The sequence below is a fragment of the Kwoniella dendrophila genome, chromosome 10, assembly GCF_036810415.1.
Source record: "Kwoniella dendrophila CBS 6074 chromosome 10, complete sequence".
Classification (NCBI taxonomy): Eukaryota; Fungi; Basidiomycota; class Tremellomycetes; order Tremellales; family Cryptococcaceae; genus Kwoniella; species Kwoniella dendrophila.
The window spans coordinates 87,872-115,865 of NC_089485.1; the positions used below are offsets into that span (position 1 = coordinate 87,872).

At 37.2% G+C, this 27,994-nt stretch overlaps 9 protein-coding genes across 9 annotated transcripts; 5 read left to right on the plus strand and 4 right to left on the minus strand.

Moving 5' to 3' along the window:
* Window positions 1–577: 577 nt before the first annotated feature.
* Window positions 578–3,383, minus strand: L201_007023 (uncharacterized protein; the record flags this gene model as incomplete). Its single annotated transcript, XM_066222734.1, has 8 exons — window positions 578–643; window positions 708–750; window positions 840–1,025; window positions 1,117–1,626; window positions 1,684–1,863; window positions 1,983–2,202; window positions 2,343–2,606; window positions 2,801–3,383. 8 exons carry the CDS (start codon window positions 3,381–3,383, stop codon window positions 578–580), a joined length of 2,052 nt encoding a protein of 683 aa, XP_066078831.1.
* A 1,563-nt stretch (window positions 3,384–4,946) lies between these two features.
* On the plus strand, window positions 4,947–5,927 carry L201_007024 (uncharacterized protein; the record flags this gene model as incomplete). Its single annotated transcript, XM_066222735.1, has 3 exons — window positions 4,947–5,055; window positions 5,199–5,438; window positions 5,494–5,927. 3 exons carry the CDS (start codon window positions 4,947–4,949, stop codon window positions 5,925–5,927), a joined length of 783 nt encoding a protein of 260 aa, XP_066078832.1.
* Window positions 5,928–6,159: 232 nt separating this feature from the next.
* Window positions 6,160–6,504, minus strand: L201_007025 (uncharacterized protein; the record flags this gene model as incomplete). Its single annotated transcript, XM_066222736.1, has 1 exon — window positions 6,160–6,504. The coding sequence occupies one exon, from the start codon at window positions 6,502–6,504 to the stop codon at window positions 6,160–6,162; it is 345 nt and encodes a 114-aa protein (XP_066078833.1).
* A 393-nt stretch (window positions 6,505–6,897) lies between these two features.
* L201_007026 (uncharacterized protein) lies at window positions 6,898–7,359 on the minus strand (the record flags this gene model as incomplete). The annotated part of the gene is made up of 1 exon (XM_066222737.1): window positions 6,898–7,359. One exon carries the CDS (start codon window positions 7,357–7,359, stop codon window positions 6,898–6,900), a length of 462 nt encoding a protein of 153 aa, XP_066078834.1.
* Window positions 7,360–8,280: 921 nt separating this feature from the next.
* L201_007027 (UDP-glucose 4-epimerase GalE) lies at window positions 8,281–10,124 on the minus strand (the record flags this gene model as incomplete). Its single annotated transcript, XM_066222738.1, has 7 exons — window positions 8,281–8,425; window positions 8,501–8,743; window positions 8,842–8,982; window positions 9,073–9,293; window positions 9,480–9,681; window positions 9,843–10,000; window positions 10,068–10,124. The coding sequence occupies 7 exons, from the start codon at window positions 10,122–10,124 to the stop codon at window positions 8,281–8,283; spliced, it is 1,167 nt and encodes a 388-aa protein (XP_066078835.1).
* A 2,332-nt stretch (window positions 10,125–12,456) lies between these two features.
* L201_007028 (uncharacterized protein) lies at window positions 12,457–14,877 on the plus strand (the record flags this gene model as incomplete). Its single annotated transcript, XM_066222739.1, has 7 exons — window positions 12,457–12,464; window positions 12,546–12,575; window positions 12,637–12,679; window positions 12,739–12,765; window positions 12,879–13,011; window positions 13,082–13,769; window positions 13,827–14,877. The coding sequence occupies 7 exons, from the start codon at window positions 12,457–12,459 to the stop codon at window positions 14,875–14,877; spliced, it is 1,980 nt and encodes a 659-aa protein (XP_066078836.1).
* A 2,001-nt stretch (window positions 14,878–16,878) lies between these two features.
* L201_007029 (uncharacterized protein) lies at window positions 16,879–20,820 on the plus strand (the record flags this gene model as incomplete). The annotated part of the gene is made up of 3 exons (XM_066222740.1): window positions 16,879–17,307; window positions 18,135–19,325; window positions 19,378–20,820. 3 exons carry the CDS (start codon window positions 16,879–16,881, stop codon window positions 20,818–20,820), a joined length of 3,063 nt encoding a protein of 1,020 aa, XP_066078837.1.
* A 1,539-nt stretch (window positions 20,821–22,359) lies between these two features.
* On the plus strand, window positions 22,360–23,811 carry L201_007030 (uncharacterized protein; the record flags this gene model as incomplete). Its single annotated transcript, XM_066222741.1, has 1 exon — window positions 22,360–23,811. The coding sequence occupies one exon, from the start codon at window positions 22,360–22,362 to the stop codon at window positions 23,809–23,811; it is 1,452 nt and encodes a 483-aa protein (XP_066078838.1).
* A 501-nt stretch (window positions 23,812–24,312) lies between these two features.
* L201_007031 (uncharacterized protein) lies at window positions 24,313–27,827 on the plus strand (the record flags this gene model as incomplete). The annotated part of the gene is made up of 11 exons (XM_066222742.1): window positions 24,313–24,759; window positions 24,883–25,151; window positions 25,234–25,608; window positions 25,716–25,873; window positions 25,939–26,012; window positions 26,129–26,324; window positions 26,411–26,484; window positions 26,585–26,756; window positions 26,862–27,442; window positions 27,556–27,624; window positions 27,702–27,827. The coding sequence occupies 11 exons, from the start codon at window positions 24,313–24,315 to the stop codon at window positions 27,825–27,827; spliced, it is 2,541 nt and encodes an 846-aa protein (XP_066078839.1).
* Window positions 27,828–27,994: the final 167 nt, after the last annotated feature.

Consider the following 27,994-nt stretch of genomic DNA (forward strand, 5'->3'; position numbering starts at 1 on the left):
ACTCTGTAACTTTAAAATGACGGAACACCCACCTCCTACAATGAATACAATGAATCGGTTATATCGCCGAAAAAACCGCCACGTTGCGGTACTGCCCCATACTGCAATATTGGTATTGGTATGACAACTGCCGCATCCTATATATGGAGATCTACGGGTAGTACTGGAATCAGAGTTGTTACCATATTCATGGATCATGTTTGTGATTGACTTTGCAATACGAGTAAGAGCTTCTTCATTTACGGACATTCATAGAGTATCATGCTATGCATGTATACTTTGATCATATCATTTAAAATATGCTAAAACTCAAGAGAATCATAACCATTTGAAATCAAGCGAATCGAAACGTAAAAATCATCTATAGAATTCATTTTTCCAAAAATATGTAAATCCCAAGCTATTTATCACAAGACTAATCACCTCGCACTCATAGCAGTCTTAGTCCCTGCTCAACTTTCCCTTATCCTCCAATCCTTGTTGTATAGCATGTTTCCCTTATGTGGAGAATCTATAGGTGTAACTCGATTAGCCCGCGTATCACAACACTTGTTTCTTATATGGCAGATTCTGATACTCACATTCCTAAAATCTTGAATGGCGGTGAAGTTCCTCCAGCTTCACCTAATAATTGACATTCGACCTATTGTATGAGATTGCTTTGTCAGCATATATGCTACATCGATATTATGCTGTAGTGTACTTACGAAATGTGAACCTCTTGATACACCTCTATCAATCATGAAGAGTCTGTTTATACGATGAATCGAAAAGGTCAGTGGAAGGTCTCATTCCCTCGAAAAATCGTCATCATTAGTAACAGAAATCAGATCACTCACGTAGCAATTACATCTTCAACTTCAGCTGTACCTTGTAATTCTTTACCACCTGCAACGTTGTCATCTACCCAACATTTTACTGTACCTAATGGTTTATCAGGTGGCGATTGAAGGAAATAAATTCCTACATCACCTGCACCAAGTTTAAGTGGTACTCTCAATCTTGCAGTAGGTTGTTCAGCGTACCTATGATTTGATATCAAACGGATTAGCAATATCATTCGATAACATGATCCCACGCAGTTGTGATGTTTTATTCCATTTCAAGCTAACTCACCAATAATGTCTATCTTCGTATACTGCACCTTTTGGTGGATGGTAGGTATGCCAACCTGAACCATAGAACAAAGAAGGTGGTAAAGGATTTATAAGATCACTTGCAGCTACACAAAAAGGTTCAATTTCTCTAAATTGTTGAACATCATGTGGTCTATCATTTAATCTCATTTGAGGTACTCTTAAACCTTGATATCTTTCTGCTAGAGCTGATGTAGCTGAATCGCCATCACCTGGATCTTGACCTGGCATACCTTTTCTTAATCCTACACCACCTAATAATGAAGGTCCACTAGCAGATTTGTCACCTTCTGTACCTAAATTTGGGACATCAAAAGCATGTCCATTTATTGCTGACCATCCAGAACAAATTTGTGACATTATATATGAGATTAAAACATCTGCAATCAGATCGTGTCCATTGTGATTAGCGTGATTTGGATCGGCATAAAATGCTGAACGAGCTTGATCGGGGGTTTGTAAATATTGTTCATATAATACTCCTTTAGCACTATAAGAGAGAATGTTTCAGTTCAGAGCTTTTGCCAGCACCTGTCAGCTGACTTACCTAATATGAGGCACATCGTAGAATTGAGCAACGACGTTGTGCAACAATTCAGGACCAGCGAAACCATTTTGAGCTTGAACTTGAGGACTGAAGTGACCAAGAATGATAACAGCTGGCATTTCTGGTCGAACAAGTACTGATCGGACAAGAAGTTCGAAATGTTGGAGCCATTCTGGGTCGCTAAAGGTAGAAGTTGTGAGTCGATATATGATCCCATATGTAGTTCTAAGAAGGATCGAAGTTGTTCTTCCCAAAGACGGGATGACTCTGAAGTACGAGCGAAGAAGCCTTATACTTACTTTGGATCAGCAGCATCGAATTCCAAAATAACTAAATCAGTTTTATCGGGTAAATGATGAGAATTACAGTATGCATAATAAGCTGAATCTGTTTTCCTTGTTGCACCATTTGTCATTTCGTTTGCTGGATGAGGGAAGACAGTATTCCACCAATCGAAGAATTTATGTGGGTAACATTTCTCGTTTACTGGATCATCACCTGCACCAGTACATGCGGAGACTATCAGGAGCAACAAAGGGAATTAGTATATAGGGTACTGAATACAAGTATATAAGAAAGTATTCCGAGCCAGGACGAAATTCATAACTATTTCGTGTGTATGACTTAACGGATATTATGGGTGAATATTCAAAACTCACCTGAACCACCTAAAACACTCATGGTGATACTCGCACCACTCATAGCCTTTTGTAAAACTCTTTGTACTCTAGCATTTGTACCTGTATGTAATCTAGATTTCAATAATTCTAATTGACCTCTTCTGGCAGCTATAGCGTCACCTGGGCCAAAAACAGGACAGAATTCAAATGGTGCAGGGTCAACCAATGAATTATTCAAATAATCTCTGGGGATTAAATGTGCTTGATCTAAGATATGGTGATGAGGGTCTTCTGATGATCCGGCTATTAAAGATCGATTGTTGGGTGTATGGTGAGAAGTATTGGTATTATCCGTATTATTGATAGTAGTAGTATTGACATATAGTGTTGATTTGGATTGATCGGCAGGGAGGTTCGATATATTGTATCAAATCGTTAGCCAGGAAATTATACTTCAAGCTGGATGACCAGGAACGAAGGTTCAGATCAGAACTCACAGAACAACAATTTCAATAGTAAGATAAACCCAACAATACCAGTAATTGACATCCAACCTTTTTGAGATAAACCGAATTTATTTCCTTTTGATCTTTTACCTAACAAAGAACTTAGATTCAATTTTAAACCATTTTTACTACTTCTTCTATTTTGTAAACCACCACCGCCAGTCATATTACTACTAGAAGAAGATGATTTTTCTGATAAGAAGTTATTCTTTTCTGAACCTGAACTTGAAGATAATCTCCTTGTATGTTGTTGATTTTGATTTACTGTCGAATTATATTCTGTTGAACTTGAATTTGTTATACCTTCTAAATCCACACTTCCTGCATGTGCATTTGGTGTTGCAGTCCCACTTTGATTCGCTGATGAAGATGATGATGATCCTGCTATACCATTAGAATTGAAATATTCTGAATTTGAATTTGAATTTGAATTTGGATTGGTAGGATGTACAGGATCATCTTCGTTATGTATTCTGGATGGATAATGTGACATTGGTGTATCTGGTTCTAAAGGTCTAGATGATGAAGGTGTATCAGGATTGTTTGATGATGGATTAGATCTTGTACGAAGCATCACCTATAAAAGATCTTGAGAGATTGATGATTATCTTTAAACAACAAAGTACAGCTCGAATCTCTGTTAAAAATGCTTAATTTTCCATATATCAACTTTGTAAGTTTTTTGGTTTTATACCTTATACCAGGATAATTCAGCTACCTAATCTACAGAAAGCCAAGGACGAGGAGTCAGTCGATCGTAACTTCTCTAATGTTTTAACCTGGAGGAAGTTCCGAACGATTAAAGATCTGCTGAAGGGTAAAAGCTGGATGACCGAATACTCACTGTGTTGTATAGTTCAAGCCTTGTCAATATGGGCTGGCCTCTTATGATATAGTCCGTGGTATCTTGGTATCAATCTGATGTCTATGTATCCTATCAAAGGTTATGAACATGGGATAATGAGCTGAATCCCAGTTAATAAAAAGATAAAAAGACCATGGACGCGTTCAGTACAAAGTATAGTATATATATAGTAGTTATAGTTAAATGCCCAATTTTACCCTGAAAAAATAGCACCCAACGCCCAACATATCTATAACGTGGCACCGGCTCATCGACCCGTTACGTAAATATCTGCTAAAGATCAACCGAGACGACCTTTTAATCAATGAATGTGTCCTTCTCAAGATTGTTCATTGATCGTTATTGTCCAGTAGACTGCCCAGTCAAGTTGTCGTTAAATGTTCAATAGTCACTTCTTTCTGCAATCTAGCCGAAAGTTCCGCGAGGCTGCAATTGACAGACAAGGGTTCCTAGAACTGATGTTTCCGTAAGTTCAAGCTGATTCATGAACAGCCACATACAGTACGAGTAGTGACATTAATATTATAAAGTCAAGGTAGCTAGTTCGGACATAGATAAGAGGATCGTATTCTCAACTGATTCGTTGAGGACTAATCAAATCTAACTCATAGAATAGGTGGAAGGATAGATAAGAAGCGTCATATCATCTTGATTATCATCACCCGTACATGTATGATACGTGCACCGAATGTGGTGGTTCATTAATGACAGGGGGTCGTATCGAAGGACATGACAAATGAAGAAATTATTTTACAGTAAGAGCCATGGCTAATCACTGGAAGATAACTAACTTTGCTCTTGGCAAAAGACGCAGGAAATAGCCTTTGACCTAAGCACAGGATTCACTAACACCGAAGAAACAGAAGAAGAAGGCCACTTTCAGCATCCATTATACTGCATATATGAGACTGTGAGATATCCTTTCAGCTTCTCTTGCGTCAGATAGCATAAACGATAACCTCCGGCATAAGCTACCTAGGATGAAGTTATTCTCTTCTTATGATCATCTTGCACGTCACGTCACTTCTGCCAAAGACAGAAAATATCAATGGTCCTTTGTGCGAAGATGTTCTGTTGAAGAGTGACGTCAAACAAAGGTCATCTCTGACATGTAAGCGATATATGCGTTACAAATAATCAAGAAACAACCTTGTTAGAGTATATAAAGCTGCATTATTAACTGATACATTGATAGGACTTTATACATTACTCTTGTTCTTGTTCCCATAATAACCAAACTCATCAACCTTGACAAGAACACTCGATTTAGCTATGTCCAGCTCAACTGACTCTGTTTCACCCTCTTCAACTCCAACTTTCAGCTTGACCAATCTCGATTTACAGACCGCAATTGATATACATGGAGATTATTTAGCTACTGGTAAGCTATCCTTACGATAAACTAACAGCATGAATGAAGCTGACAGTTGATTTTACTTAATATATCATTCTTCTACATCTATTTGCCGTGTGTCTATCCTGTTGTTCCTTTTTTCTACACCTATCGTAACCTTGAAAATACAGCATTCTCTGCGACACAAAAATCGTTTAAATCATTAATTGATGCCAGCAAAGTCACTGATAAATCAATTTGGGGGGAAAAACTGAAAACATCTGTCGAAGCTGCCAATACAGTATTGAACGATTTACCTACACTCCGAATTGATTATATGACAGGTAGAGAAGCAGATGGTGATGTTAAGATCCTCACAGAGGAGGACAAAGATGGAGTTTACTCTGAATTAGCAAGATTAACTACATTAAGTTATTTGATAATTCATGAAAATCGTTCAACAACGTTAACAGTGCCTCACCAAAGTTTCAATTAAACCTGATGAACATATACCTACTCTATTGAATAAACTTTGCTCAACATATGATCAATATCGATCTTATGGAAAAGAGTTTACCTCGGAAAGAAATATATTGGTTTCATCCTTTACTAGTAATAACAACCAGGATCCAAAATCAATTTTAGCTAAACAATCACTTTTGGAATTCAATCAAATGCCTTCTTGGTCAGATGCAAGCCCAGAAAGGGAAAGGAGGATAGTAATTGATAAAGCTTATGTCAAATCGATGCCTTTTATCCTTAAAGAAAAGCTTCCATCCGCTGAAGAGGATCGTAGAAATGATGAATCACTTGCAAAACTTGGCGATGCGACAGGTGAATTACTGAGCTTAGTTTATCATTGGAATTATTTGCACGACAAAGCCGGGGAAACAGCCGAGAACCTGCCTTGGCTACCTTAAAACAAGTTTTACTTACAATAGTTTCGTTTGATCTTCCTTCATCCCTTCATCCCTTATGCAATGTCATACGCTCAGATAACATGCACATGCCGATATGCTTGCTCATAGTTCTGATTCAATATGTTGAGCCATCTGATCCCTTGAGTATCGTTACTCATACATATCATTATCGATTGTTATGATTCACTAAGCCGGTCTCCTTACTTTCAATCCATATAAGATTGTCCGGTTTCTATTCTCTCACGACAGGATGATTACTGACTAGACAAGGTGTACCTTGTGATGATCTAGCTCTTTCCATCACTGCAATATACCTTGAACCATCGTAATGTGAGACTTGAAAATTCTTATTATTTGGATGAAACATTCTAGCGGTAGCCAGGTTTGATTTACCTAAACTTTCTAAATCTTCATCATCTAATGAGCTGAATGGATCGATATCCGAGCTTACACTTCCTGGTTTATAATGTTGTAACAGCTCATCTAGTATATCTTGTGCAGATCGAGGTTCTTTCGAAGACTTGGATGAGGATGAAGAGCTGAATTTCGATTTGATGGACTCGAATAAATTTGGCATCTTGTTTGCAGGTGGGAAGTCGAAGTTGGTTAGACTACTTGATATTGACAGATGCCATTATGGAGGAGTTCGGAATTGCTATGGACTGCTGCGCGAGGTTTATCGCGATAATACTATAAATACGATTGGGAATATGTATTATAGGTGCACTGAACTTTGGTTACGATTTCCGACTTTTCCTCCATGAAAGGAAAGGATTATTAGGTAGTCCGATGTCAACGGAAAGTATATTGACTAAAATGGTTATTCTGCACAATTGGACACAGAATGTAGGTTGATCCGAGTGTCGGTTGCATCTTCATTTCTGACGAAAGCAAGTGATTTGAGATCCCCATTTTCCATCACTAGTATTGATGCTATTGGATATGAACATATAGATGAATTGTGTAATCTCTAATTACCATTTGTTTTTTTATAAAAATCCATTGGAATTGGCATGTTATTCTGGTTCTTCTTCTCATCATTATTATCACCATTATTATCATCATCTGAACTTGATAACCTCTTACTACCACCAGCTCTAACTAAACCAGTCGCACCTTGAGCTGATCTAGCTCTTGCCATTTTAGCAATATAACGTGAACCATGATGATGTGAAATTTGAAAATTATTATTATTTGGATGAAACATTTTAGGATCATTGATTAAACCTGATTTACCTAAAATTTCTAATTCATCTTGATCTAACGAACTAAATGGATCAATATCCCAAGTTACTTTTCCAGGTTTATAATACTTTTTCAATTCTTTTAAAATCTCTTCAGCACTTCTTGGTCCATCTGCCTTTGTTGTTGATGATGAAGAAGATATTCCCAGTTTGGATTTTAAAGTGTTTATCAAACTAGATGAAGGCATCTTGGGGAAATATTTGGTAATTGACAGATCTTAGAGAAATTGTATATTGGTCCAGATTCTGATGAATAGCTATCACGCTATCATACACTTGATTGCGTGCTGCGGAATTGCTTTATTTATCTATCAAGAAACCGCATAAGCAGTATCTTAATAACACATATTAATGTAAAGAAGCAAGATGATGAAAGAGACCAAGGAATGTTTAACTCGGCAGTTAATTCACCGATAACCATAAGTCAACTTGGCATGCAATAAATAAATGTAACTGAAACACGCTATTAATCTCGTTAAGGTATGTAGCAGAATTCGATGCAGTTTATATTACCATACAACACACGGTGAATGCTAGTTTAACAAGCCGGTTTTCACTGCGCGCATAATCAAGAATCTTAGGGATGCTATGTCTATGCTTTGCATTATGGGGTACGATTTTGAAACATCAAATGAAATCTGATCATATGAGGAGAAAACAAATAGAAGAAATAAGTAACGAAAGTGTGAAAGATAACAACTTATGATAAAACCCCTGTTACCTCACCATTGTAAGGGACAAAGAGAAGTGAATAATATTATAAACAGATGAGGATGAACCAACCAAAATATGAAATTTGTAAGAATCCTATACTACTTTTCCAGATTCTAAAAAGGGAAAATGAGATCTATGTATATTATGATAATCGAAAATGCTTGGTGATTATGTATTTGAGAAGTCTAGAATGACTGTTTTTTTGATAATATACAGATTGGTGATTTTAGTGTATATTGATGTTTTGATGTTATATTATGTATTGAAAAATTGATATGATCTAATTGATGTGTGAAGGGGTATATTATGTTTACTATGTTTACTAATCGTAACAAATGTCCATTGAACTAAAAATCCTAATCCCTCTTCTTGCTGGTTCCATAAAGATTGTACTTTTAAGGGGATCCGTATCCATTTGGATGACGAGTTTGGAAATTCCATAAATCTCGACACATCTCTTCTAAATTCTTATTGGCTACGAAACCTAATTCTTTCTCTGCCAACGAGGGATCGGCTGTCAAATCTGGTACATCTCCTCGTCTGTTGGAAAGACAGAACATCAGTGAATCAATCCATTAAAAGCAAATGCAAGGGAAAAAAAGCCTCTTCACTCACCTTCGACCAACGATTTCGTATTTATAATCATAACCAGTCGCCTTTCTCATAGCATCTATCATATTCAATACACTCATTCCTTTACCTTTACCTAAGTTGAATGCTCTGAACGATCCGGTCTCGGCATCACAATTTGAAAAGATATTTTTCTGTGTTGGAGGTACTGCCAATGCATTTAGGGATAAGACGTGTCCATATGCTAAATCCATTATATGCAAATAGTCTCTTACACATGTACCATCGCTATAACAAATCAGACAAGTCAGCACTTGTCCCCCTGAAGGTCATGCTAAATTGGCTTGAAGAGCGGAAAACAGTCGAATTCTAAATCATATACTCACGGTGTAGGGAAATCAGTACCAAAGATCTTCAATGCACTCTTTTCTCGTCCGATTGCCATCTGAGCTAACAGCGGTAACAGATTTCCAGGTTTACCTCGTGGTTCTTCTCCAAGTTTACCTGAAGGGTGAGCACCAGCGGGGCTATTCATATAAACATGGCAATCAGTATGTGTGAATTGCTATATACGAATAATCCTCTAATCTATATCTCAACGTAGATCGCTTACTCACTTGAAGTATCTAACACTAACAGCTCTCAAACTACTTTGACCATCTTTTTTGGGTATTTTACATAAATCTCTAATGATATCTTCGACCATTGCTTTGGTTCTACCGTAACATGAAGCGGCGTCGATATGTGTAGTTTCAGGAATCGGTATTACTTCAGGTACACCGTAAACAGTTGCTGAAGAGGAGAAGACCAAGTTCTGTACGTTGTGTTTGGCCATTGACTATTGACGAAAAGATATGCTTATTAGCAATGAGGTCACTTAAATTTCGTATCAAGAGATTTATCGTCATAGCTAGTATACGTCCCTGGGCTTGTCGGGTTGCAAGTGACAGTAAGAGCGAGAGAGAAGATGAAAATTTCTGGGTATATGATGAGGATGAAGTGGATCGATGAACATCCAACTCACCTCGAAAAGCGATATAGAACCTCCTACATTGACTCTATAATAACTCAACGGTATTTCACCAGATTCTCCAACAGCTTTCAAAGCAGCTAAATGGATTACTGCCCAAATACCACCGACTGAATCATATTCACTGAAAACACCTTCGACTGCTTCTGCATCACGTAGATCTACATTGTGAAGTATTGGTTGGGGAGCATCAGGTCTAGATGGAACATCGAAGGATTAGCTCGAGCCATTTTGCGTGTATGAGCGATCAACAATAAATGTAGCTTCTTTGGGCATTGAAGATCATTCCATATTTGTTGTGTGCGCAGAATAACCATATTTCCTGATTTGTCACATAAGGGGAACTGATCAACTCACCCTAATTCGTCTCTTGCGATTTCAGCACATCGGTTCAAAGCTTCAGGATATGAATTATGACAATTATCAATCACAATTGGTTGATATTGACCTGTTAATAATAGCGATACTACTACATGAGATCCAATATAACCTAATCCACCTGTTACTACCACACGCTGGACAGATTTCGAAATCAGCCCTCTGATCTCTCACTTCAACATTTTAAGTAGGCATTGAACTTACCTTTAGTTCATTTGAATGACCGTTGGCATGTCCATTTATATGAGGTTGTTGAGTCATTGTATATTGAGGGTTTGACAAAGAGGATATTGAAGTATACCTTGGATTCACGGTGACACGGAATATTTTCACTTTTGGATCAAACGACTACTGATATTGTTTGTGCTACGGTGATCCTTACACTCGACTGAGGTATCTATGTATGTATGAAGATATCTTTGAAGTGGATATGAAGTTGGAGTATATTGATATGAAGAGATGTAGAACGAAAAAAGAGCGGGAGGTTGTGCGTAAACGCGTATAGATCCGAGCTTTCAACTTTTTTTTTTTCTTTCTTCCTAATCTTTGGTATGATATCAACTTTTTTTCTTTGTTTTTGTTTTTGTTGTTGTTTTTCTATGGTTACTGTTTTTTGGGTGGCAGGTCGATTGATTTATTGCAATACCTTGAATTTCAGTCAACTTTGTAATTTATCTATCAGACAAGTCTTCCTTAATCAAATATGTATAATGATTGTTAGTTATATGCAGGAAAGATCAAATATCGTTAAGAAGCAACATAGACAATCAAGATGAATTCTTATTTCTAATATCATGGAAAAGCAAAAAAAAAAAAGCTTTTAAGAAACCCCAGAAGGAAGATCTCTAAATTTCGATAAAATGCCGGCAACCCTTAAAAAAACTTATCGAAATATTTTACATACTCCTTTCCTTCGTAGTAAAAGGCCTTGAAGCTAAACTACTCGTCTTCCTTGATTGGTGTTTTATCATGCGAACCATTTCTTCGGAATATCCTCTAATAGCAATTTAAACAAGAAGAAGGAAAGGGTATACTGTAAACATAAATTTGTTTTGTCGAATACCAAATTCCATTGAAAAAAACGCGTCATATGTAAAATATTCCGCAGCAGCAATCAAGTGTCCCATTCACATGTCAACCAATTCCAAGGATGTACAGAACGAGACTATAAAGAAGGATAACTACTATGAAATTCAAACCCTCTCGCAGCATCATGATCCGTATGGATCCATCCTATCAAGCCTAACAGTCGGTACTTGGACTTTTGTTTCCATATTCGAACAGCAAGAAGAATGTAGGTTGAGGAGAGTCTAATGAGCATTGGATGAATTGAAATAAACAGGAACATCAACAACACAGCACAGCTTGAATGATAATTAAGCCGACAAGGAAAAAATTGATCGACTGCGCATTTAAAATTTTGAAATTTACGTAATCATGCTTCACTCATCATCTGCTTGATCCCGCTATTCTGATCTTCAGCGAACTAACTGAAAATTCATTTGAAAGGCTCATAAGCACAATGATCTATTCAAATACGCGAATGTTAGCGTCCACGCTCATGGCTGAAAGCTCTAAAACAGCCAGTCCTATACAAGGGTGTTCATTACGAAGAATTCAGAGACCAAACTTCGTGTGCAATTAGCTACCACAGCGGAGAAGCTTGCAGTTGAAGTCGAGCGCATTTCACATGAGGGGATATACATTCCTCTTTGATGATCAGCTGACGGCTACATTTGAATAGAGCATCTGTAGTAGAACTCAAGAGAGGAATGTCGAAAAATTAGGTGATATTTGTCTTATGAGCAGTGCGGAACAATCAACAGAAAGTTCCAATCGCAAATTCCAGCGATTATAGCTTGATAAAACTTGAGCATCCAATTCTTCTTTTTGAATCACCAATATTGCTGAATACGTGACCTATGCGTTTCTCATTAAATGTATGAGAACAAATGCGAGATGATGAGTGTATGATCTACGATATGATGCCACTTGCATTTACGCGATTCGTTTGTGCCAAGCTTTTAGCGTGTAGTGTGTCCTCCATCTGACAGTTGTGTTCGGTTCACACCGGTAGCAGAAAATTGTTATTTATTTCTGTTACGTTAACTTTACTCTAAACTTTCCGCATTTTGACCCGGGGTTGTCTCACTGGTAAGAGTATCACTCGCAATATTTATTGATTCAATCTATTGCATGTTACATCTGTATCGTGATCGTTCAGCTATTATTTACTTTGTACTATACCATCGACAGGCAACTTGGCAGAATTCTCTTTTTACAGCAAGAAGGAACTTGGGTTGGGGAAGTCGATATCTGCGCTCTCATACATTACTATCGTCCCGCACGATCACTTGCAACATCGAGCAACTGAGATATCGAAAACACCTTTTCCTTTTGGTTAAAATCAATCAATCTTTCAAGACGAATTCACATCATTGTATACAAGCATAGATCTCCTGTAGCTATCTGTCCGCCTTGAAGGCTGGACCTGAACCACTGGGAAAGGAAGATGTTTCAGCTTTTGTCGATTTGGATCGGGGTACTGTGCTTGTATAGTCTAGGTGTGAAGGCAGGGTATCTAAGTGTGAACATGACGACGTGAGCTCTTTTTCTGTCCTTCAAAGCACAACTTTAATGATCACGGTGCTGTATGTGTCGCTAATTGAGTTATCAACCCAGACCTACGCAATGTGGGACTTCACTTGTACGGTAAGCATTGACGTTCAATTGGAATTTGTGAGGATATGGAATAACGGAACATGTATTATAGGTGGAGTGGTGATACTGGTCCATATCATCTGCTTTTGACACCGGTGAGTCCAACTGTATCCTGACCGATGTCGAGCAGAACTGATGAAGTCGATTCGTTCAGACTGCTTTCAAGGAATATGGCTACAACGTGAGTTTCCATACGATTCTTGGCATCTTTATTTCTACGTTATTTTATTCCAAACATCGAGAAACCTCATCTTCTACAAAGCACATCATCTAACGTCAATTGGGTTGAAACAGGTGTGGATAGAATCGATACCTGACGGTACCAATGCCTATAATTTGACTATACAACAACCTGCGGGTTTACAGTATCTTTTGACTGTTTGGGGATCATCAGGTATTCAATATGCTGCTACTACAGATGTTATGAGTAAGTTGTCGTGATTTTTCAAGATACATTCGGGAGATGCATCAGAAAGTGACCTGATCCTCCCCCTTAGCCGTCGGATCACCTATCACCCCAGGTACAACCTGTTTCCTATCAGACGATGCCATTCTCAATTTATATACATTTTCGTTCAACTTAACGTCAGAATCAGGTAATTCCCCACCACAATGTTCCAATATCAGTTTAACATGGCCTTCATCACTAGAATCAAATGTTACGTCTGATTACGTTCCCATGAATCAAATAACGACCACCACTCAAGCCGCCAGGCGATCGATACCGTCTCCTCAAGCCGGCATCGAACCGAATTTACCAGTCAATATAGACTCAAGAATGGATTTAGATATATTTGAAGAAAGAGATGCTAGTTCGAGTGAACATGCTGGAAATACCACTCATCCACCAACAATGTTCGGTATAATACCTTTAGGAAACTCATTCTCAATACCCATAACATATAGTAGAACTTCGAAATATGCCAAATATCTACCTGAATCTGCATTATCAGATAATCCAACTACCTTCACCAGTCAAGGTACAACACATCTGAATTGGACTGTAGATATGGCGAAAGGAACTAGATTTATATTGGTAGCTGGTATTGGAAGTCAGGAAAAATGGGCTAGTGGTGGGTCAAGCACACTATTTACTGTTGGTCAAGGTGGTACAGGCTGTGTAGGAAGTGAACAGAATGGTGGTGGTGTACCAAGCATAACAGCTACTTCAGATGGACCCACTTCGTAAGTGTTTGCAACGCCTCTGGTCGCGATTGTTTCATTAATGCAGTCCCCATATAGGACCGCTGGCGATAGCAGCCCCCCTCCACCAAATAGCAGTCCTGTTAAACGAACAGTCATCGCTAGTGTGCTGTCTGTAATTGGAACTTTAGCAATTGTGGCTTTGATCTTCATGTGTAGAAGAGCAAGACAGCGTCGACGAGCCAATGTAGTTGTTGCAGGGGGATCTAGTAAAAAAGGAGGAAATACAAAAGGGGGTATAATCGTTAATCAATATACAACCGATTCAGATACACCTTTGGATTTGATAGCCTCAAGAAGCGAAGGTCAAGTGATTCCACCTAGATTATCACCTTTAGTCTTTGGCCAAGACGATACTCACGATAATAACGGAAATACCAATGCTATTGCAAATGGAAATATAACGCCTATATCACCCATAAACCCATTCGAAGATACACCATATAAACAGCCATTCATACCTGGACCATCAAGATCCACAACAGTGGATGAAAGTGGTACTGGTACTGGGACCTGGTCATCGATAGCATCCCCAATTAGAGGTAATACAATACCGAGAGGTTCTTCTCAAGATGCTTTGTTACAGTACACAGAAGGATTTACATCAATGAGACATGATTCACCATCAAACATCAGAAACGACCATCGCTACGATAGAGAAGATGGAACCTATCAGTCTAACCAAGGTTTATCCAGCGGTACATACCAATCATCAAGAAGTGGACCATTACATCTACACAATGCGCAGATTGAAGGAGATGAAGAGGAAGAAGAAGATGTGTCAGACCTGAAGAGAGAAACGATGGCTTATCTAGGTGAAGGTACGTCAAATACCCGTGGGATGGGAGGAAGGACTGGCGCGCAATCGGTTTCATCTGCTCCTCCAGGTAGAAGAAGAAGACAACAGACGCAGCATTCACAAGAACCAGAAATAGAATTTAGAATTCATAGAGATGCAGGTAGAGTTAGACCTCCCACAAGCCAGCAACAAAAGAACAATGTCATGGAATTACCTCCTAGATATGATGAAGTGAATTGGGAAGAAGAAAGACAGAATGAAAGGGAAGAATTAGAGAGACAAACTAGGTGAGGTTGGTCTAGACAGTTAATATAATATATAATTATGAGAAGAAAACGGACATTGTAGACTGCAGGTTAGACGTAATAGGATAAAAGGATCCATTCATCATTGTTATAATAGTCTGAAATAATCTACTAGCCTACTCAACCTATTTTGGATGAGTTGTTGTATTTGTAGCTTTTGAACAACGCGTGATGAATATCAAAGTTGTCCATTCACTGTCAGTCTGAATGCCACTATGCCACAAGGTGGATGATATCTTTCTCACATGTCTTGTAGTAGCGGGATTTTACAGTTTTTAGCGCTATTTTACGGCCGTCTATTTCGGACCGGAATGTATAACCGCTTTGTTTTTGGGCTGTTTCCCATCAAGCAACTACGTCATACATCTTCTTCAAGGTAGCCAGATGAAACTTACTATACTTGTTAGACTACGTTGTCAAGACTCTTGATAAGAATGCTTGTAACATAGTTTTTGTGATCTATAGTTGAGATACCTTGATCTGCAGAGGAAGCTAACATGCATCTGCATTGTATGGTTGGTTGAAAAGCGTATTTAACGCTACAGTATTAAAGAATACCGTAGCAGAAAGAGGCTTTAATTTCAGTCCTTGCTGTTTTTGTTGATGTACGAATTCTTCAAAAGGGAAGGGAAGGTAAGGGAAGGTAAGGGATGCTTGGGGTTTTACAATAGTGTGGGGTTTTCAGGAATGAATAGACTTTTCTTTTCCTTTCTTTCCTCAAAACCTAAGCGAGACATACACCTCTTTGTAAGGAAATGAGAGACGGTTAAATCCGTGTTACCTTAGTTACATCTTTTTTAGGAATTCACATTACCGCTTGTCAGAGTGGGGTTTTTTAAGGATGACCGAAGGGTAAAATCAAAATATAGAAAATCCCACTCTGATCTTCTACCTTAGCTTTACCTTATACCGCCAAAAACTATGTCGGCATTTTGGTTCTCCCTTTTCTGTTCGCGTATTTAAATTGTAGTTGGACAAAAGAGAAAAAGGTCATCGTCACCGCAAAAATAAAATATCCTATCGCTGGTCTCCCCCGCGCAAGGAGATATCTATCAATAATTAGTAAGGCATTTCGGTGATAGAGCACAAGTTAACCATGCATGCCATCACATCACGTATCTTATACACCGTAGAGGCTTGATGGGCTTTTTTCTGCTCGGTCTTTCACATCACCTTACCTAGTCAAGCAATTCATTCTATAATGTTAGTGAAGACTATTCATCAACATCATTAGCATCATCACTATCAAACATTGGTTCTAAAGCATCAACAGTATTCCTCTCATCTTCGACATCCTTAGCATAGAGGTATTTCATTAGCAATATTTATTATTGTCAGACCGATTTATTGCAGAGCCAGGAGCCAAGATAATTTCTCACCATACAGCAATAATCAAAAACGTGCCGGGAGCCGAGAGAGCCAAGCTATTTTCACTGTCTAAAATTCGAAATACTTTTTATGGGAGATTACATACATATCTCATATCTCATATCTCACACCTCACGACACCTTCTTTCACCACCAATAAGATTGAAAAGATCGACATCATTCCAAAGAACCCCCCACAGTATTAGTCACATCCCATCTATATACTTATTTTTAGGAATCCAATTTATCAGTCATAAAATCAATATTCAATATTCATTGCCCTCAAAACCGCTTATTCACGCATAACCACAACAGTACAAAGTGTCCTTAACGACATACGTCAGATATTCAATATATCAACCATATTTCAACAACATTAATTGTTATATCCTTTACAATATTTATCAAATGAGTATATAGCTTTTAGTTGGATTGTTCTTAGATTCCTTTCTGATCTCTCTTTTTCATCTGTGTAAAAAACCCACATTTTCTCTCTCTCTCTCCTTCTTTTTTTTCGACTCTTAAAAACCTCCCTTTTCAGTGGATACCTATAAATAGCTTTTTTTTCGTCATACTGTAATACCTAAAAGAACCAATCCATACATTGTCATAGTCGAAAATGTTATCTTCAAGTCCAGCTATACCATTATCTTCAATAAGTTTTGGTGATGGAGAACATGGTCAACGTAGATTATCTTTAGTTACTGCACAAGGAAGAGAATTATTTACTGCAAAAGATGGATTACCTTCACCTGAATCTTTAACACCAATCAGAGGTGAAACAGGTGAAAATACACCTTCAAATTTAAGTGAACCACCTAGTCAACCTTTATCAAGAAGACAATCTAGTTCAAATTTTAATGATTCAGCAACAATTAATACTATGACAACGACGGCAACGGATAACAATTCAGTATTTCATGATGAACCTCAAGACATACCTTTACATCAAGAACCACAATATGAAAAATATAAAGAATTAGATACTACTTCATTAAGAAAAGTTCCAAGTAGAGGTGGTATTTGGCATGAAGTTGAAGAACCAAAAGTGAGTATTTCTACCTTTCATGCACTCGCTACATATGTTTTTGTTTTTCTCTCTTTCTTCATCTATTCTTGTTTAGACTGCCAAGATATCTCAAAGAGAAAAAAGCTCGCGCAATCTTTTTTAGTGAAGTTTAAGGACGGCCCGTTCTAATCAAAACAACCCATTCCTTCCTTTCCTTTGGACCGACCTCTTTCTGCTTTTGATCTCTTTAGCTTTGTTTTTTTCGCTTGTTTAAACCAAGAAATGTCGTGCTGTGTATACTCTCCTTTTATCATCCCCAAAAACCTTGTCATTCCACTGGATACTTCTTTTTCAACATCTAGTCAAGATCGTATCATGTCTAGGATTAGATAAGAAGCATCCGTAGCCCCCACTTCTTCTGAACGTACCTTTGTATTAGTTAGATTTCGACTTAGCTTCCTCGGCAAAGGTCCTCTCTCTCACCTTTTTTCTCATCGTTTTTACATTCGATTTTTGTCCTTTTCGTTTTGACCATTCACTCTTTACTCTTTTCGATCCCATCGCTGTCGCTCTTTCGGTTCATCTCACTACGGCAAACCCCTGCCTTCCATCTCATCTCTCAATCACTCTTCTACCTCATAATGCGATCAGACTTCCGTCCACAAAGTCCAAGACCGACCAAACGTCCACCACCAAAACAATGGTATTCATGGACAGTCCGAGGTCGTTCATCAAAATCGAAAACTATACCAAAGTTCGATGTTTCTGATTTCTCAAGTGTTCGCTTGGTATGCTTCGATAACGGATATTCACTACTCACGATGAAGAGGTACATAAAGCTAACAATGACCACTCTATTCTTGTAGGCACCTAATGTCACTTATTCCTATTCGCAAACCAGCAGCAGATCTTCTTCACCTCCAGTTGTCAAATCAGATGTCGAACATTGGCATGCTGCTCACAAGCGACCACCTATTCCCTCCAACTTATCTTTTACGCCCGCAACACCTGACGCCCCTTCTCCCGCCCCACACCTACCACGAACAGAAACCGATAATCACTTGACCGCCAAAACCGCTCCTTCTAGTCCTCATGGATCGCCAAATGCTACTCGACATGCTAAACACCATGCTGGACCTTTACACGATCTTCGTCGATTCTTAAACCATCATATCGGTCACAATGACCACAAGCACAAAAATCATGGTGGAGAAAACGGTTCAATCGCTTCTCAAGCCCTTCATTCTCATATGAATGAAACCCCAGGTCCGTCTACTCCAGGTTCACCTACAGCTGCTGGTGTAGCTACGCCAGGTATACAGCGAAGAGGAAGTGGTTTCAATGGACTTGCAGCTCCTGGTGCAGCCCCTGGAAGTGGAACAGCGACTGGAACAGCTACACCTGCGTCGGTAAGACATAATGATCATCATGAAAAACATGGCGCTCATACTTCACACTTAATGGGTTTCATGAGACACCATCATCGAGATACTGAAGGAGAGAAATCACATTCATCACTTGCAAGTTTCTTTGGTCATCACAATGAAAAACATAAAGAGAAGAAAAGAAAAGATAGTAAAACCCCAACTGAATCAAGAGCAACAAGTGCTGCACCAAGTAGAACAGCAACTTTACATATGACTGAAGCTGATCATCATACCTCTGTACCTTCCTCAAGAGGTATTACACCTCCAGATACACCCGATATTTCAACCCCAAAGAATGCTTCTGAATATCCTGGTGTACCTAATCCTGTCATTGCTCTCACCCATCCATCACTCCATGAAGCTACACATGCTCATTTATCAAAGAAATATGGTAAATGGGGTAAAGTTTTAGGTTCAGGTGCAGGTGGTACAGTCAGACTCATCAAAGCCAATTCTAAAAACGGTGGTTCAACTTATGCAGTCAAAGAATTTAGACCTAGAAGACAAGGAGAATCAGAGAAAGAATATCAGAGAAAGGTCACAGCAGAATTCTGTGTCGGTGTGACATTGAGACATGTTAATGTCATTGAAACTGTTGATATCGTTAATGATCATGGTCATTTCTATGAGGTGAGTACTCAGTTGCATTATAAGAGAAGTTCGACAGCTTATACCGCAATAGGTCATGGAATACGCACCATACGATCTGTTCTCCGTTGTCATGTCCGGGAAGATGTCAAGACCTGAAATATATTGTGTTTTCAGACAAATCATCGATGGTGTCAACTATCTTCACTCAATGGGTCTTGCGCACCGAGACTTGAAGCTTGATAATTGTGTTATGACGCATGACAACATCGTCAAACTTATCGATTTCGGTACTGCAACTGTTTTCCACTACCCCGGTAAACATCAGATTCCCGCTTCAGGTGTTGTCGGATCAGATCCTTATCTCGCACCTGAAGTTCTCAACAAAGATGCATACGATCCTCGACTCACCGATGTATGGTCAGTAGCTATAATATTCATGTGTATGATTCTCCGAAGATTCCCTTGGAAAATCCCAGATTTCAAGACAGATATGAGTTATAGATTATACGTCAACACCCATCCAGAGCTGTGCACCAAACCGCCTGTTCCTACTCCAGCACCTTCCGTTGCCAATGGTCATGAAGGGCTTAATGACAAAGTCGGCGGTAAACATGGTTTATTAAATGATGGATCTAGTTCATTACCTTTCCGATCTAACTCAATGGTTTCCAACGCCAGTACAGCGGTAGAACAGAAGACAAGTCATGGATCACCCGAAAGAACAGGTAGAACTGAAAGTGCATCATCTTCAGAGGATGGTGCAGGAATTTCTCAGTTGAGTATAGGCGATCAAGGTGAAGAAAGAAAAGATCGATCCGATTTGAATTTCCCAAGAAGAAGTGATTCAGTTGTTTCTGTTCCAGCTTCAAGATACGCTTCATCCGGTGCATTGCAATCTGTTGGTCAACCTAAAAGACAAGGAACTCTTCCGGCAACATCATCACCTCGAATGGCGGATAATCTCACCGTACCCGGTGAAGATGGTGGACCTAGAAGTGGTAGAAATAGAGCAGTTTCAAGTCCAATGTCACCACCCACTACACCAGGTTTGAATGAAAGTCATCGAAATCCATTTGGACAACCAAATCAATTACATGTACAACAAAGTAATCAGAGCACATTAAGTGTTAGAGCTGAACAACAAGCGAAAAGAGAAAGAGCAGCCAGTATATCGTCCACTCGAACATTCCAATCTGGTGGAGCAGAATCGATATTTAGATTATTACCCCGAGAATCACGATCAGCAATAATGAGAATGTTGGCCGTTGAACCTTCCATAAGATGTACATTAAGTGATTTATTGATGGGTAGAGGTAGAGATGATATGATGTGTTCATGTGGTTCACCAGAATGTTCTGGATCAATTTTACCACCACCAAAAGAAATTACAGGAATGTCAGGTGATGAATTAGATGATGGTGATGAATGGGTTAAAAATATCGAATGTTGTTCACATCATCCAGGAAAGCAAGTTAATCACAATCATATTAAAGTGGTTCCTGAAGAAAAACCAAAGAAGAAGTTGTTCCATTAAACAAATTTCGTATTTAATTGTTGGAGATTACCGATATCTCAATTGTACTTTCGATTGTTATTCTCTTTTCATCTGAAAATTGATTTTACAATCAACTCTTCAGTTCTCCAATCGTTATTTATACCTTTCATATTATTTATTGTATCGGAATCTTCACAACGGGATTTTCATCGTCTAACAACACTATATCTTTATTTTTCCTCTCTTTATATCCAATTTCATTCTCTGGATCTCATATCCTTTTTCTTAGTCTTTTTCAACTTTTATGGAAAATCTTGTATATTATATATTTTATCTGGAAATTTCAACAAAATCGGAATTAGTCAGACCATATCCTAAAAATCATTCTTATAGCATCTCATAAACGGTCATTAGGTGGACAAAATGAAATAGTAGTAGTAGTGGTAGTAGAAGTAGTAATAGGTAGCAAAACGGATTCATCTGGTTGTAAACCGGTGGGACTGTCAAACAATGAGGTGGATGTTGAAACGAGTGAAAAGAGAGAAGAAGAAATTTGTAGTACTTCATGTTTGCCAGTTTTCACTTGATCTAATGTATAACGATATCATGCAATGTTATTCTTAAGTCGGGGTCAGCAATCTGATTTAATTAGATGATATTTTGGAGAATACTGACAAGCACATTGATATGATAGAGTGCTCTATGCGGTAGATGTAGATAGAGTCTACGGTGATACAATTTTGGATAACATAGTTGAACGATTAATTCTACCACAAAGTATAATAGAAGTAAATAATGCATGATGATGATAATAGTAGTAGTAGTATAATGACAATAAACTAATTACAGTACATCAAAACGTTTGTAGCTATCCATAGGTGACTTTGAATCATAGATTACTCAATCCTCAAAGTTGTTTTAATCAGTTAGCTCTTCTTTTCCTTTTTTTCAAAAAAAAAAGAAGTTTTTCAAAACATCCTGTCTGGCCCCAAAACAATCGTTTTAGCTCACAGAATTTTTAACATTCTGGAGACTCTTCGCACTGATGGGGAATTGTGGATGTATATAAGAGAAACATAATACCCTTGAGGTTTTTACTCTCAAAAAGTATCGTTTCTCTGTGATTGAAGAAGAAAAAGAAAAAAAAAAGAAAGAAGAAGAAAAGATAAAAAGATAAAAAAAAGATATGGGTAGTGGATGATGTCGCGTACCGTATGATATGATAATTTGGTAACGATGGAGAAATAGAGAATGATTATTTTTATCAATTAATTTATTGTTATTTATCCCATTTCAACATTTCAATCAATCATAAATGATAAATCGGAATATACCTCCCTCCCATTCAGCTTGCATCTTGCATCTTGCATCTTGCGATAAAAGTATTGAAAACTGATCTGCGAAACACAGACTATTCTACAGGTTCTCTCTTGCTTCAGACAAACCTTCACGACCACCACATCACCGAACAGCAGCCGGCATCGTCCATTGGATAAACCTTGCGAACTCACTCAGTCAAAATCCCCTTCTCCCGTTCAGCTTCCGCTTCACCTCATCTGACTCACTGTCACATTCACCATGTCATCTTCACCTTTCCCTCAATTATTGAAAAGAGCCAATATAGCGACATATGATCCATTGATAACACGAATATACACTTCAACACCATCATCGAAATCACAACATTCCGATTGGGGACTCAAATTCGCTGTACCAGTTAAAAAAGGACCAAGATATATTAAATTCAATTCATTAGATGCTGGACCAGGTGTAAATTGCGATTGGAGATCAGGTGAACGTGAAGCCAGATTTATACAAGCTTGGGGAAATGGTACTGTTAGATGGACAAATGAAGATGATGTGCCAGCATATATAATTAAAAGAGCACCTCCGCCATCAGCAACTGGATTTTCAGCTGATGCTTTAGTTGAAGAAATTTATCCTGATCAAGAAGGAAATGATTCATCATCTTCTTCTGCATCTTCAAGTTCATCGATATTAGATGATAAAATATATATGAAAGATATTGAAATTATGACAGAAAAAGAATTCGAAAATTATTTAAATTTAATTAGATCAAATAGAAAATCCTTTTTAAAAGAAAGATTAAATAATTTACCAAATTCAATATCAAATTCATTAATTTTACCTGAAGATAAAACTTTAATTCATTTAGAATCTACAGGAAAAACCACACAAAATAGTTTTAATGAATTTCAATCAAATTTAACAAAATTAGAATTAAAAGATTTATCAAAAAATAAATTACATTCAAATTCACATAAAACAAATGGTTTATCATATTCAAAACAACCTACATCAACAATCGAACATTTCGTTTCAGATAAAAAAGGTAGAGTTTTAAATAAAGTTTCAAGATATGATGATTTTTCAAGCAGTAATAATCGAAGTAACAGAATTGGCGGTGGTAATAATAATAATTTACCTTGGGTAATTGGTTTAGGTGGTTTAACAGGTAAAACAAATAATCAAAATAATCGTACAACAGATTTTAATAATAATCATAATTCAATTGAACAAACTGATTATACACGTACAAAAAATATAAATGATGGTGTAGGTAAATTTAAAATTAATAAAGCTGAAATGTCATCAACATCTTCACCACCAATTGTATTAGCTTTAAATGAAAGTAAATATACTTCACATAAATTAACTGGAGGTAGATTTAGACAATCTTTAGCAAATCAACCTTCACCTTTAGATACATTTAAATTTGATATTGATTTATCTATATCTTCAATTGAAAATGATTCAAACTCTGAACCATTACAACCAGGTTCAAGAGAATGGGTAGCAAGTGAAACTAAAATAAGTAATTATAATAATTTATTGCAAAATGGTTTAGGTGGTAATTTAGGTGGTCCAAGAATACAAAGACAACAAGGTGAAGCTTTAGAAAGATTACAACGTAAACAAAATACACAAGATACTGTGCAAAGATTACAAAAAATATTGACTAGACATAGAGATCAAAATAAAGATAAAAATGGTACTGGATCAAGTTAACGGGATAGGAAATGACAAGTTTCATTTAGTTGAGAAATAAGGAAATGTAGAGCGTAGATGATTGTTTTAGGTTGGATTATGAATCAGTATATGAGCAGTTTTGTACACACTCATGCATTTAGCGCTTTGCATATCCCCTTATACGTTGTACATCTCTGCGAACCAAGTCATCATTTTTATTTTATTGTTCTCAATCTGTAAGAGATGACTTTGATAATATATTTATCTTTCTTTACTTTTGAAATATCGGTTAAGATGGGTGAAATAGTGCATTTCCGACGGAAGCGGTCCTCACACCTAAAAAAGATTTGGAAAAAATCAAAATCAAAATCAACAACAACATTAGCATTTTACTATCATTGCGATTTTATAACTGCAAACATATCTGTTTAGCTGTGATTGATCTTGAAGACAGCAGTGGATTATCAGGCTGGTGTGCTCCACTAGTGAAAACCTATACAAACTCTTACAAGGTTATAACAGTGCGTTTCGCTTAAAAAAATGGCAATAGTCAATCCCACTCAACCAGCATCCGGATCTACAACAATAGGAGGATTGGATCAACCTGTAAAATCAGGTTCGAAAATATCGAATTTTCTCGAACAGTCATCTGATGAAGAAGATTACGATGATGAGGACGAGAATGATAAACAACCGGTAAAATCAAAATCAAAGGTGAATAGCAACGGGAACTTAAATGGTGATACTACTACAAATTCGAGTCAAAAACGTAAACGTGATTCATCAATAGATAATGATAAAAATGGTAATGGCAATGGCAATGGTAATTCAATCAAAAAAGTATCAAACGGAAGTAGTAGTAGTAGTAGCTCATCAGAATCAAGAAGAAAACAAGCTGAGAAATTATTTGAAAAAAGAAGGGAACTACCATTCTATCAAGGTAGAAAACAAATCTTAGATGAAATTATGAATAATGATACTACTATAGTAAGTTTTGCCCTGGGGAAGTCATAACCTATCATTATTTGTTGCCATCACAATCACAAAGATATCATCCTAAAGCTCATGCTGACAAATTAAATAAATTTCATCTTATATCATAATATATAGATATTAGGTGAAACAGGTTGTGGAAAATCAACCCAATTACCACAATTACTATGTACACATGAAATATCCAAATGTAATTATAATTCTAAAAATGGACCTAAAATTGTAGTTACTCAACCAAGAAGATTACCCGCTATAGCATTAGCAAATCGTGTAGCAACTGAAATGGGTTGTTTAATAGGTGAAGAAGTTGGATATAGTGTTAGATTTGAAGAAATGGTTAGTAGAGATACTGGTATTAGATATTGTACTGAAGGTGTTTTGATGAGGTAAGTCGAAACGTAAAATATAGTCATCTCCCCTCTTAAAATTATGAGCTAACGAATGTGATCAACACCTACGGTATATCAGAGAACTAGCAAATCCAACACAGCATTCCTCCTCCTCCTCTTCATCGTCATCGTCATCAAATTCGCATCAAGGTTTGAATCTATTATTAAAATATGATATAATCATAATTGATGAAGCACATGAACGTACATTGAATACAGATTTCTTGTGTGGTGCATTAAAGAAAGTACAAAAGATACGTAAAGATCTCGTTGCTAAACAAAATTTATCAAAGCAAAACGGAGATGTTGATGATGGGAAAGGTAAACAGAAACAGAAACAGAAATTTACTAATAAAAATGCAGGAGGAGGAGGAGGAGGAGAGATAAGAGAATTGAAATTAGTTATAATGAGTGCTACTTTAGATCCTGGTAAATTTCAGAAATTCTTTGAAACGTAAGTCGACTTACATATCATTCAATGATCACTTTCTATTTGTTTGGAAAAAGCAATAACTGTTCTTGAATTGATCGATACTGATTGGTGAATTGAATGTTATATAGTGGTAGAGATGCTTTACTGGTAAAAGGAAGAATGTATGATGTTCTCACTCAACATTCGTCAACTCCAGTAGATGATTTTATAGAAGCTGCTGCTAGACAAGTTATGAGTATACATTGTACTAAAGGCAATCAAGGTGATATATTGGTTTTTATGCCTGGTAAGTTCGAAGTATTGTCCACTAGTGCCGTGTTAGATAAGCTGAATATGGACGATTCAATGTAGGTTCTGAGGAAATTGAGAATTGTGTTGAATTGCTGAAGAGAGTAAGCAAGCAATTACCTGAAAATCAGAATCAAGTGAGTTATCACTTATCTTGTCGTCATGATCCAATTACCATTACATCCGAATATCACTAAGTCTCATGATGCGAATGATTGATCAAATTAACAACGCTAATTATATAATATGATAGATACAAGTATTACCACTTTACGCAGCACTCCCACCAACAGCTCAAGCTAAGATCTTCACTTCACCACCGAAAAATACTAGAAGAGTTATAGTAGCTACAAATATAGCTGAAACGTCAATGACTATTCCTGGAGTATCGTTTGTAGTAGATACGGGGTTCAAGAAAGAAAAGGAATATATCTTTAGACAGTCTGGTTGTAAGTATAATAATACTCTAGAATCATCACAGCTTAAGCCTAGACAGACCTATTCAATCATAATTGCTAATTACGATAATTCACAGCTATTGAACAACTGAAAAAGAAGGCTATCAGTCAAGCAGCCGCGTGGCAAAGAACAGGTCGAGCAGGACGAGAGGTGAGTGAGGTGCCGTCTCTATAATCACGTTGATACGGGGTTCTTTAACTGTAATTGTGATAACGTTGATGCTGAGTCCACATTCGTCACTTTGCATTAGCGAGATGGACATTGCTATCGTTTGTTCACCAAAGAAGCCTTCAACAAGATGCCAGAATTCGATGCACCAGAAATACAGAGATGTAACCTGTCTGCGGCTGTTTTACAGTTGATTGCAATGGGTCAGAACCCTTTCGAGTTTGAATATATAGACAATCCAGGAAGAGATAACAGTGAGTGATATTCCGATGAATAAACGCATCTCCTTCCAATCATTCTCGACGGTATCCCATGAATATGATACTCATTCAGCTAATTCTATGGTTTACGTTGTACAGTTGCTGCTGCCTTTCAAACACTAGCGGGACTTGAAGCACTTGATTCACCAACATCAGTCACACCGTTAGGTATTGAAATGTTGAAATATCCATTGGATCCACCACACGCTAGAATTCTAATTGCATCATTCGAAAATAATTGCTCTAATGAAATTATAGATATATTATCAATAATAAATTCTGGTGGAACAGTTTTCATTGATAGACCAAATGATAGAGAAGAAGCATCTGCCGCGAAATTAAAATTTTTACATAGAGATGGTGATCATCTAACAAGTTTAAATGTTTTTAACGCTTTTTTAGCTATAAAAGAATTGAGAAAAACTTCTTCTTCTTCTAGTAAAGTAGGATTAATAGAATGGTGTAAAGAAAATTTTCTTAATCATAAAACTTTAACTCAAGCTTTGAAAATCAGACAACAATTAAGAGAATTATCAGAAAGAAATGGCAAACAAGTATCTTCTTCGGTTAGTAGTAGTGGTGATAGTTCACCAATCTTAAAAAGTTTATTACAAGGTCTATTTATGAATACCGCTGTGATTCAAGCTGATGGTAGTTATAAACAAACTACTGGTTCTTTGGTAAGTCGAGTCAGACCTCTTTCCATCCGAAAAAAAATGTTCTTCATTTTGCTTTGCGAGGTTGGTTGAAGATATCTAACTTTTTATTGTATATTTTTTTCTTTTTCACGTAGACCGTCAAAATACATCCTTCAAGTGTTTTAATGAGTAAAAAAGTACCTGCTATATTATATGATGAACTTGTTAGTTAGGAAATGTCATTCACATTTGTATCATTTGGTTACCGTCTTATATGCTGACGATCATTCTCCTATTACAGGCTATCACATCAGCTTTCTATGCTAGAAACGTTTCAACTTTTGAACAACATTGGTTAACTGAAATCCCATTATTTGCTAAAGCTTCAAGAGGTGTTGCAGTATCTGTCGGAAAAGGACATTTATAAAAGGACTGGTATTGCTTGATATTTCCCATATTACACTGATATTCGCATTAATCTTAGACAATCATCATATCATAGATATATAAACGTAACATTATAAATTCGACTTCATTCAAAGGCTATAATGTAATCTTGCTTGTAACTGTTAAATAATGCTTGTACTCGTTGAT